General features: G+C 36.0%; 1 protein-coding gene across 2 annotated transcripts in view; it reads right to left on the reverse strand.

Annotated features, from left to right (window-relative positions):
- IQUB (IQ motif and ubiquitin domain containing) overlaps positions 1-12,990 on the reverse strand; it is a 58,992-nt gene that overhangs the window by 15,753 nt on the left and 30,249 nt on the right. For both annotated transcript variants that reach the window (XM_045062944.1, XM_045062943.1), the window contains exons 9-11: positions 8,369-8,539; positions 5,596-5,772; positions 636-884 (exon numbers count right to left, since the gene is read on the reverse strand). In XM_045062944.1, coding sequence (XP_044918879.1) covers positions 636-884; positions 5,596-5,772; positions 8,369-8,539 — 597 coding nt within the window. The remainder of the gene's footprint in view (positions 1-635; positions 885-5,595; positions 5,773-8,368; positions 8,540-12,990) is intronic.

A 12,990-nucleotide genomic window follows, 5' to 3' on the forward strand; every position in this document is an offset into this window, starting at 1 on the left:
TACGTGTATATGGTATTCAGGGCTTCTCAAAATGTATTATTCACCAATATCCTTATCCTAACCCTTATCCTCAGGGTTATTGTAGGCCATTTTTTTTCCACTTTACAAATGAAGAAATTGAGATTTGATAAGGATTAAGCAATTTCCTTAGTGTTATTAAAAGACTTTGTTGTCTTAATGAAAAAAGAAGGACAATGAAGTAACTGTTTAAAAACCTTTTTTTTTGGTTGTTTTTTAATCTAAACCATAGTAGCTAAAATTCTTGAAATGGTTTTTTATCCCGAGGTCTTCAGACTTAGAATTGCCAGAGGGGCAAGCTTCGCAAAGTATAAGCATAAAGAAAAGAATCATTATTTTAAAGATTTTTATTTATTTATTTGACAGAGAGAGATCACAGTAGGCAGAGAGAGAGAGAGAGAGGGAAGCAGGCTCCCTGCTGAGCAGAGAGCCTGGTGTGGGACTCGATCCCAGGACCCTGACACCATTACCCGAGCCGAAGGCAGAGGTTTAACCCACTAAGCCACCCTGGCGCCCCAAACCATTATTTTAAAAGGTTTCTATGGGAAAGCAGGAATCTTTTCTGTAAAATCAGTGAACAAATTTCATCCATGACTGGCAACCCACACTGATCATACCTGGATCAGGAAAGCAATTTTGGAATCATCTTCATAATCAGCTTCTGAATAGTAGAGCCGCTGAAGTAAACATTTGTACTTTAAAAATGATTCTCGTTGTCGAGTCTCATTGTCAAGGTTAACACAGTGACGACACCGGTATATACGGTGTAAGGTGGATGAGACGGCAAACTCGGTGGAAGGCAAATAGAGCTGGCAACCGTGGCAAAAATAAATCTTCTTATAAAACTTCAGTGGGTCTGGAGGGACCTAAGTAGTAAAAAGGAAGAGGAAGAAGAAGAAGAAGGAAGAGGAAGAAGAAGAAGAAGGAGGAGGAGGAGGAGGAGGAGGAGGAGGAGGAGGAGGAGGAGGAGGAGGAGGAGGAGGAGGAGAAGGAGAAGGAGAAGAAGAAGAAGAAGAAGAAGAAGAAGAAGAAGAAGAAGAAGAAGAAGAAGAAGAAGAAGAAGAAGAAGAAGAAAGAAAGAAAGAAAGAAAGAAAGAGAAAGAAAGTTACAAAAGTCAGGCCAAACATTATTCAACAGAAGCACTGAGAGCTAACTTATCTTAGAATGAGATTAAAAAGTTGGTTAATTCTTAGTCTTATTTCCCTTAACTTCCCATTCTACACAAATTTAAATTTCAAGCAGTATTCATTTATCCTGCCAAAATATTAAGAACTCTGTATTATTTTTTAAAAGAATTTAGATTTTTGGTGTCCTGCTATGTTAATCTTACAGGGTAGATTCACATATAAATAAAAGCCTGCTAAACTGAGTGTTTTTCTCATTTCATTTATCTTAACACTAAATTTGGATTGGTTTAATGATCCATATTCAAAACTTGAAACTCTATATCATATAGTGGTTCTATTTTTATTTTTTTGAAGAACTTCCGTACTGTTCTCTGTAATGGCTATAGCAATTTAAATTTCAGAGAACAGAATAATACAAGCGTTCCCCTTTCTCCCTATCTTTGCCAATAGTTGTTATTTCTTGTCTTTTTGATACTAGCCATTCTTATAGGTATAAGAGGATATCTCATTGTGGTTTGGGTTTGCATTTCCCAAACATTAGTGGTGTGAAGCACTTTTTCATGTTCATGTTGGCTATTATGTCTTCTTCGGAAAAATGTCTATTGAGGTCTTTTGCTCACTAAGATGTTTTTATTTATTTGACAGAGAGAGAGATCACAAGTAGGCAGAGCAGCAGGGGGTGGGCGGGGGAAGCAGGCTCCCCACTAAGCAGAGAGCCGACAAGGGGCTTGATCCCAGGACCCTAAGATCAAAACCTGAGCTGAAGGCAGAAGCTTAACCCACTAAGCCACCCCAAGTGCCCCTCTTTTGCCCATTTTAAGTTGGGTTAAAATTATTTTGCTGTTGAGTTGTTATAAGTGACATTTTTTTTGTATTAACTCATCAGATACATGGTTTGCAAATATTTTTTCCCATCCCGTAGGTCATATTTCATTTTGTTGACTGTTTCCTCTCTGTGCAAAAGGTTTTCAATTTGATAAATCACATCTATTTTTGCTTCTGTCACCTTTGCTTTTATTATCATGACCAAAAAATCACTACTAAGGTCAAGGTCAACAAGATTTTCCCTGCATTTCCTTTTAATAGTATTATAGTTTCAGGTCTTATATTTAAATCTTTAACCTATTTGGAGTTGATTTTTATACGTGGTGTGAGATAAAGATTGATTTTTTTTTTTTTTTTTTGCATGTGGCTATTCAGTTTTTTCAACATCATTTAGTAAGGAAGCTATCCTTTCTCGATGGTATGTTCTTAACTCCATTGTGGGTTTGTTTTGGGGCTTTCTATTTTGTGGCACTGATCTATGTATCTGTTTTTGTGCCAGTATCATACTGTTTGAACTATATAGCTTTGGAATATACTTTGAAATCAGAAAGCGTGATGCCTCCAGCTTTGTTCTTTCTAGAGATTGCTTTGGCTATACGGCTCTTTTGTGGTTCCATACAAATTTTAGGGTTTTTGTCTTTTTGTTTTTGTTTCTGTGGGAAATACCATTGGAATTTTGATAGGGATTAGGTGGAATGTACAGCTCACTTTGGGTAGTATGAGCAGTTAAACAATATTAATTCTTGGAAAAATATTTCTTTACTACAAAATAAATGTCAACAGCATGATCCACTTTAAGAAGGGATAAATTCAACTTCATTGAAATTAAAAAAAAAATCTGCTATGTTAAAGATACTATTAAGAGTATGTGAAGACAAGCTACAGACTGAGGAAAAATATTTACGAATCATGTATCTTACAAAGGACTTACATATAAAATCTACAAGGAATTCTCAAAACTCAGTAACGAGAAAACAACTCAATTTTAAGAAGAGGGGTAGTGGGAAAAAGTATGTGCAGATACTTCACCAAAAAGTTACATGGGTGGTAAAAAAGATGCACGAAAAGATGCTTAATATTATATGCATTAGGAAATCACAGATTAAAATATAATGGGATACTACTATACATTTAGTGGAATTCCAAAATTAAAAGAGACTGGCAATTCCAGCTTCTGACAAGGATGCAGAACTACTGGAACTCTCACATTAGAGACAGGGATGAAACATGGTTCAGCCAGTGTGGAAAGTTTGGCCATCTCTTATAAAGGTAAATATGCATTTACCAGAGGACTCAAAAATCCCACTTCCTACGTATTTAATCCAAAACAATCAATTCACACAAAAACTCACAATCAAGTGTTTGTAGTGATTTTACTCACAAAAGCCCAACACTAAAAAACAGTCTAATGTTCTATAACTGTGAATGGCTAAAAAAGCTCTAGTATACCCAGACAACAAAAATATCCCTCAGCTCTAACAAAAATTAATGATACACTCAAAAACATGGGTGAGTATCAAATGTAATATGCTAAAGGAAGGAAGCCTGTTCTCAAAAAGTTACATATAGTGGGATTCCATTTATATAACACACTGGCTTGGGTATAACCATAGATATACAATGCACACCCGTGTCCGTCAAGGGTCAGGTTGCCGGGGGAAGGGCCGACTACAAAGTGGCAGCATGAGGGAACGTGGGGGGAGGAGGCAAGACTATTTCTTACCTTGATTGTGCTATTGATTACATGACTGCATTTGTCAAAACTGACCCAAATAGTCAAATTTGTTACATGAATGTGTAGAATATTAAAATCTATTACTGCAAATATATAAAAGCTGAGTTAAATATATAGAGTACTAGAAGGTAGCTTGGGCTAGAACATTAATTTGAATAAGAAATAATATAATGGGAAATTTTTCTCTTGGAGATATATATATATATGTGCATATATATATATATATGTATATGTACATATGTATATATGTATTTTTTTAAGATTTTATTTTTAACTAATCTTTCCACCCAATGTGGAGCTCAAACTTATAACCCTGAGATCAAAAATTGCATGTTCTACAGACTGAGGCAGCCAGGCACACTGACTTTTTGTTATATTCTCTTGCGATACAATTAAGTTTTAAAAATCCATTAAAGGGGGGCAGCAGGCTGGCTCAGTGGGTTGAAGCCTCTGCCTTCAGCTCAGGTCATGATCTGAGGGTCCTGGGATCGAGCCCCGCATCAGGTTCTCTCCTCAGCGAGGAGCCTGCTTCCTCCTCTCTCCTCTCTGCCTGCCTCTCTGCCTACTTGTGATCTCTGTCTGTCAAATAAATAAATAAAATCTTCTTTAAAAAAATCCATTAAAGGGGTAGCTGGGTGGCTCCATCACTAGAGAGTCCAATTCTTGGTTTCTGCTCAGGTCTGATCTCAGGGTTGTAAGATAGAACCCCACATCAAGCTCTGGGCTCAGTGGGGACTGTGTTTAGGATTCTCTTTCTCCCTCTCCCTCTACTTCTCCCCATTTGCATGTGTTCTGTCTTTCTTTTGCTCTAAAAATAAATAAATCTTTAAGAAATAATAACATAAAAAACCCCATTTAAAATAAAATATAAAATTAATTTTATTTTTCTAAAAGTTTTAACTAGGGTGCCTGGGTGTCTCACTTGGTTAAGCAACTGCCTTTGGCTCATGATCGAGTCCGGCAGGGAGTCTGCTTCTCCCTCTGACCCTCCCCCTTCTCATGTTCTCCTTCTCTCTCTCTCTCTCTCTCTCTCTCATTCTCTCTCTCTCTCTCTCAAATAAATGAATAAAATCTTTTAAAAAATGAAAAATAAAAGTTTTACCTAAATATTGAGATTTTACATCAAAAAAAGAGTGAAATACATGTTTAGCTGGCTTCTTAATAAATTATAACTCTAAATATAATCATTAGAATAAAACACTCTTTAGAATTCTTTTGTAAACCACTCCCTTCCAAACTTAAAAGTGTTTTAAATAGTTTTGGACAGTAAGAAGGCAGTAAGATACTTTCCTTGGCTTGAGATAGCAAAATCCTCATAGAGGCCTAAGCATGTTGGAGTTGGAAATGGTAGTTTAATTCAAATACATGTTACACTTGGAAGCTCTCTCAGGATATCTGTTCAGTCATAACTATGACTAAGCAATAAGTCTTATAAAGAAACACAAAAAACACAAACAAGGCACATGTAGAATCCCAGAAATGAAGAGTTTAACTCTCTGAGGCCTCATGAAGGAAGGGACCCATGAATTAAATGTCAGAAAATGAAGAAGAGTTAGCTGAGTGAAGTAGGGGACAGCATTCCAGGTGGAAATAGCAGTGTGTTCAAAAGCATGATAGTGTGAGAGAACAGGATTGCTCAGTGTAATATTCAGTTTGGTTCAGAGAGTGGGGAAGAATTCGAACTTAAAAATACAGACACAGAAGAAATTAAATGACTACATTTAATTTATTGACATAAAAGACAATCATTCAAAAGAGATTTCACCAACAAGATGGTCTTCCACATGGGCCCCAGGTTAAAGCATTAAAACAAAATGTGAATGTACTTCAATTTACTATGGCATATCTCAGAATTCTGAGAAAGGAATAAAGGAAAAAAAGTAGAGTACCTTAAGATGTCTAGCAACTTCTGGATTAAATAGAGGTGTTTTGATGTAATGAAAAAAGAGCGTTGCAATTCTTTTTCTGAGTCCTTCAAGATTATGATGTTTGACTCCTCTCATTATAAGGTCCACCTCTCTGTCAATCAATTCTAGAATTTCCTGAGTCAGTTTACATTCATGTTCCTATATAAAACACAAACATATTCAGTACAGAATTTTAAAGCCACTAAGTTAGTTTTCAAAATTACCACCAAACTGAAAACTATATTCTAAAATAAAGAAATTCCAAAAGAAACTGGTAGGAGTATAAATTGGTTCAATTAACTTGGAAAAAACTTGACATCATCTAGTAGAGCTTCAGATATGTGTAATCTGTAATCTACCAATTCTACTCTTTAGGTGCTTTAGAGAAATGTGCATATAGAATCATTGTTCATAATAATTCAAAATTAGAAACAACCAAATATCCACAAATAAATTGATGACATAAACAAGTGATGGCTTATTCATAGAATACATATATTGATAGAATATCACATGTATAGAAATGAATACAGCTATATACAATACCAAACCAATCTTACAAATTAATGTTGTTGAGCAAAAGCAGCAAGACACAGTATCATTCCATTTAAATAAAATCCAAAAGTAAGCAACACTAAACTATATTATTTAAAGATATATATAGATATATATACATATATATATATATACACATACACACACACATACATACATCATACATAGGTGGTAAAAAAATAAAGAGAATCAAGGAAATGACTGCTATGAAAGTCAACATTCTAGGGGATGAGAAGGTGAACTGGGATTTCAAAGAGAAAGAGGGATATTCACAATGTTGGCAATGTTCTGTTCTGGGGTCTGAGACAGGTTATATGGTTGATGACTCCATATTTGTTAAATTGTATATACATGTATATTTTACATATTTTTTCTGAAAATTTGTATAATTTACAATAATTTTTTGATAAAGTCACAGAAATGAGTATGGTTGAAAAGGAAAGCCCCAAATAGGAGTCAGGTGATTAAGGTAGGATCTGTGAGTGGTAAAACAGAAGTATGTTGCTCCAACTGCTCAAGAGAGGATTAAAAGAAACACAGTTCGAATGAGGAGTCAGAACCTGAAGTCAGTGTAACTGTAAAATAATGTTCTTCTGCACCTTTTAATACATTCTTGGTAAAGCTAACTCAAGAGTCTGTATCAGGGGTCCTTGACCATAAAGGCATATCACAATGACCTAGGGGAGATTTTTAAAGGTTTTAACATTGCCCTCCCACTTGAGGATCCAATTTAACTTCTCTGAAATGGGGCCTAGATATTATCCCTTATTCATTGATTCTCATATTCTCTCTCTTTCAGTCTCTCCTGTCTCTGTGAATCTTGCTCTCTCTTTTAAGCTCTCCAGATGATTCTAATGTGTACTCAGGTTTAAGATTCCCTGGTCTCTCTTAGTAATCATCATCAAAGTAATACCTATAATTCATTGAGGGCTCCCTATTTGTAAGCACTGAGATATATAGATTATAGTTATTTATATTTTATAAATATATATGTACATATGTATACACACATATATTTATATCCTCTAAGCAACTAATTCTATAAATGATGAAACCGATTTTCAGAAATATTAAATAACTTATCTAATATAATATAGCCATAATGAATAGATCCAGAATTTGAGTCATGTTTAAAGGCCTTAATCCTCTATCAAAATATTATTAAATATACATGTAGATATACTAGGTTAAACATATTATTTAAAACATGCATAATTTATTTTTATAAGCCTACCCTTTGTTTTTGGTTTCTTTTTATTGTCATCAACCAGTTTATGTTCCTAAGTATGTCAGTTAGGAGGATTTCTAACTGTATTCTTCCCTACCTGCACTCTTTTTCCCAATCTGGCTTTTTTACTGCCCACCATGGATCTCATACTCATTTCCAACCTCTGGACCTACTGCTTCTCACTTTCTTCCCAACTATTTCTATCTTCCAATGTTAGTCACTACACAAACATCTATACAATAAGGTAATCCAGAACAAAGGCAGTCAATGCCTTTGTTCTCAAGATGAGAAGAAATGGGGGCACCTGGGTGGCTCAGCTGGATAAGTGTAGCTCAGGTCATGACCTCAGAGTCCTGGGATAGAGCCCAGCGTTGGGAAGTCTGCTTCTCCCTCTCCTTCTGCTGCTTCCCTCCACTCCTGCTCTCTCTCCAAAATAAATAAATAAAATTGTAAAAAAAAAAAAAATGGGGAGAAATACAAGAGGTCTATGGAGACTTACTTTCCAACAAGAACCATCACTCAACCACTTAAAGTGTCTTAACTTAAATCAATAAAGAGAAAAAAATTAAAATATTCTAATCCCACTTTAAAACTGCTAAAAATAAAATTTTCACTGAAAAGGGTCAAAATATATAGACAATTGCTGTTTTATTGAACTGAGTTGAATATTAATCCCCATGTATTTGCATCCACTGCATAGATATGGATATATTTATGTTTAGAATATTCATTTTGCTATATTTATATTTATTACATATCATAATATATGGTTTGAGAACTTTTAGATAAATATTAATGCATAAACCACATCCTCCCCGAAGTACAACAAAATAATATAGCTGTTGACAAAATAAATTCATATATATAAACATTGATCAATCATCTTTACAATTGATACAAAACAGTTTATTGTAGTATTCATTTTTTAAGAATTGATAGTAATACCTCAAAACTAAGAGAAAGTTAATGTACCTTCACAGTATGTTTAAGCGTTAGGAGTACATCCAGCCTTTCATCTTGAGAGATATTTTTCAGCAGAATGCACTTATAGATGTTCTGCAGCTCTCTGGCTCTGATGGTAAACTGTGTATCCATCTCAATTATTTTGCCACTCAATGTTCTCCATACCTTTGGAGCTGAACACTTAAAAATAATGTTTATAATTATCAGTTAATGAAAGTTTAAAAAATAATTTTGTTACTTCTGTTAAAAGCTAACTTAGGATTGCCACTCCTGCTTTCTTCTGATGTCCATTAGCATGGTAAATTCTTTTCCACCCCCTCACTTTAAATCTGGAGGTGTCTTCGGGCTTAAAATGAGTTTCTTGGAGGCAACATATAGATGGGTTTTGTTTTTTTATCCATTCTGATACCCTGTGACTTTTGACAGGGGCATTTAGCCCATTCACATTCAGGGTAACTATTGAGAGATATGAATTTAGTGCCATTGTATTGCCTGTAAGGTGACTGTTACTGTATATGGTCTCTGTTCCTTTCTGATCTACCACTTGTAGGCTCTCTCTTTGCTTAGAGGACCCCTTTCAAGGTTGGTTCAACATCCGCAAATCAGTCAATGTGATACAACACATCAATAAAAGAAAGAACAAGAACCATATGATACTCTCAATAGATGCTGAAAAAGCATTTGACAAAGTACAGCATCCCTTCCTGATCAAAACTCTTCAAAGTGTAGGGATAGAGGGCACATACCTCAATATCATCAAAGCCATCTATGAAAAACCCACCGCAAATATCATTCTCAATGGAGAAAAACTGAAAGCTTTTCCGCTAAGGTCAGGAACACGGCAGGGATGTCCATTATCACCACTGCTATTCAACATAGTACTAGAGGTCCTAGCCTCAGCAATCAGACAACAAAAGGAAATTAAAGGCATCCAAATCGGCAAAGAAGAAGTCAAATTATCACTCTTCGCAGATGATATGATACTATATGTGGAAAACCCAAAAGACTCCACTCCAAAACTGCTAGAACTTATACAGGAATTCAGTAAAGTGTCAGGATATAAAATCAATGCACAGAAATCAGTTGCATTTCTCTACACCAACAGCAAGACAGAAGAAAGAGATATTAAGGAGTCAATCCCATTTACAATTGCATCCAAAACCATAAGATACCTAGGAATAAACCTAACCAAAGAGACACAGAATCTATACTCAGAAAACTATCAAGTACTCATGAAAGAAATTGAGGAAGACACAAAGAAATGGAAAAATGTTCCATGCTCCTGGATTGGAAGAATAAATATTGTGAAAATGTCTATGCTACCTAAAGCAATCTACACATTTAGTGCAATTCCTATCAAAGTACCATCCATCTTTTTCAAAGAAATGGAACAAATAATGCTAAAATTTATATGGAACCAGAAAAGACCTCGAATAGCCAAAGGGATATTGAAAAAGAAAGCCAACGTTGGTGGCATCACAATTCCAGACTTCAAGCTCTATTACAAAGCTGTCATCATCAAGACAGCATGGTACTGGCACAAAAACAGACACATAGATCAATGGAACAGAATAGAGAGCCCAGAAATAGACCCTCAAATCTATGGTCAACTAATCTTCGACAAAGCAGGAAAGAATGTCCAATGGAAAAAAGACAGCCTCTTCAATAAATGGTGCTGGGAAAATTGGACAGCCTCATGCAGAAAAATGAAATTGGACCATTTCCTTACACCACACACAAAAATAGACTCAAAATGGATGAAGGACCTCAATGTGCGAAAGGAATCCATCAAAATCCTTGAGGAGAACACGGGCAGCAACCTCTTCGACCTCTGCCGCAGCAACATCTTCCTAGGAACAATGCAAAAGGCAAGGGAAGCAAGGGAAAAAATGAACTATTGGGATTTCATCAAGATCAAAAGCTTTTGCACAGCAAAGGAAACAGTTAACAAAATCAAAAGACAACTGACAGAATGGGAGAAGATATTTGCAAACAACATATCAGATAAAGGACTAGTGTCCAGAATCTATAAAGAACTTAGCAAGCTCAACACCCAAAGAACAAATAATCCAATCAAGAAATGGGCAGAGGACATGAACAGACATTTCTGCAAAGAAGACATCCAGATGGCCAACAGACACATGAAAAAGTGCTCCATATCACTCGGCATCAGGGAAATACAAATCAAAACCACAATGAGATATCACCTCACACCAGTCAGAATGGCTAAAATCAACAAGTCAGGAAATGACAGATGCTGGAGAGGATGCGGAGAAAGGGGAACCCTCCTACACTGTTGGTGGGAATGCAAGCTGGTGCAGCCACTCTGGAAAACAGCATGGAGGTTCCTCAAAAAGTTGAAAATAGAACTGCCCTATGACCCAGCAATTGCACTATTGGGTATTTACCCTAAAGATACAAATGTAGTGATCCAAAGGGGCACATGCACCCGAATGTTTATAGCAGCAATGTCCACAATAGCCAAACTATGGAAAGAACCTAGATGTCCGTCAACAGATGAATGGATCAAGAAGATGTGGTATATATACACAATGGAATACTATGCAGCCATCAAAAGAAATGAAATCTTGCCATTTGCGACAACATGGATAGAACTAGAGCGTATCATGCTTAGCGAAATAAGTCAAGCAGAGAAAGACAACTATCATATGATCTCCCTGATATGAGGAAGTGGTGATGCAACATGGAGGCTTAAGTGGGTAGGAGAAGAATAAATGAAACAAGATGGGATTGGGAGGGAGACAAACCATAAGTGACTCTTAACCTCACAAAACAAACTGAGGGTTGCTGGGGGGAGGGGGTTTGGGAGAAGGGGGTGGGATTATGGACATTGGGGAGGGTATGTGCTTTGGTGAGTGCTGTGAAGTGTGTAAACCTGGTGATTCACAGACCTGTACCCCTGGGGATAAAAATATATGTTTATAAAAAATAAAAAATTTAAAAAAAAAAAGCTAACTTAGTATCATATGCTTTATGAATAAAAGTATCACTAAAACTTGAGGAAATTAATTGAGGAATTTGTAGACCATGGGAAAGTAAAACATTTTAGGGGAAAATATATATATAAGAGAGCTATTCAGTCTGCCTAAATGCAAACATTCCTACAGGGTTCAGAATTTGCTACTAGTTTGTACTAATCAGTATGTCGAATGGCTTAATGAGTATACAGAATAACTCATTACCCTTTGGGAAAAGGCATGCTATTTGGAATGTGTAAAAATATAATCTGCTTGGTTATGCTGATTTATAGAAATGTGTCTTGATCATGCTTTGCCAATTGAAAACAACTTTTGAGGAGCAATGGTTATAATCCTCAAAGAACTAGACCTACAGATATTACAAAACGGGACTCTGTGAGTTAAGGTTTTGTTTTCCATAACATAAATCTAGAACAAGTTAACAGTTCCTTACAAAGCAGACGTCCTGGTCAAACAGCTATATTTAGCTATCTTAGCAGTGCTGTGGTCCCAGCTGATGGGACTCCCTATTTCCCTATTCTCACTCCGTATTTCCAAATCTGGATTGGTGCCTCCCAACCTAGCCCACCCCAGGAACTGAGGGTTAAAAATGGCTTTCCCTTGCCCTGAAACTCATCTGCAGACTCTTGGGCTAAGAATTCAGGAGATAGAGTGTGGAGTAAGACACCAGAGACACCACTGCAATCTCTAATGAAGATTAAGTCTGTGTTTGATACTGCTCCTATTCCTTCTAACTGAGACTTTAAGAAAAGATGCATCCACCTAGAAATTTCACAGTGAAAACTCACTATTTTCTCCTCTCCTTTGTGGTAATAAAGCTACTCAATTTCTTTCCCTGATGTTAATCTGTCAGAAACAAGGCTATTTTGATAATGACTATTAATTGTCCAAATGCTGGATTTTTTATATGCTGAATGGTAATTGCTTTGGAGACCTGCAGTCCAATTTATGCCATACTTGAAGCCATTTAAATCTTAGATTTGATACAATTTAAAGTTTAAACAGAAGCCCACGTATAGGAACAAATCATCAGGAATGCAGACTAGCCAAATAGAGAAATAATATAAGGTTGTATTTAGAATGACAGTATTATGTGGAATTTTTAGTTGCAGACTTAAATTACTTTTAATTTTTTTTTTTTGCATTTCATATTAGCTAAATTGCATTGAAAACTGAAAAGAACCATCTAAAAACAACATTATTTGATATGTTTTCAAAGGAATGGCAGCATTTTCTGAACAAAGCCAAAATAAGTGCTGTTCAGAGCTAGGAATTTTCATCAGAAACTCTAGATTTCAGTTCTAGTTTTAATTCAACAAATGAGAGGCTGTAAGCCTATAACAAATCTATATTTTTAGGGCATAAACCTAATATTAAATAATGTACTACAATTTAGCAGACTGATAGAATTAACTCAAATTTATAAAGGATTATAAAAGGGAAATAGCTCAGTAAGAAAATATCTTATAGGGGCACCTGGGTGGCTGAGTCAGTTGAGAGTCTGCCTTCAGCTCAGCTCAGCTGGATCAAGCTCTTCTGAGACCCTCATCAGCAAGAAGTCTGCTTCTCCCTTTCCCTCTGCCCTTCCCCCTGCTAATGTGCTCTCTCTCTCTCTCTCTCTGTCCTGCTCTA

The sequence above is a fragment of the Mustela putorius genome, unplaced genomic scaffold (genome assembly GCF_011764305.1).
Source record: "Mustela putorius furo isolate JIRA1106 unplaced genomic scaffold, ASM1176430v1.1 tig00003845_pilon_pilon_pilon, whole genome shotgun sequence".
NCBI lineage: Eukaryota > Metazoa > Chordata > Mammalia > Carnivora > Mustelidae > Mustela > Mustela putorius.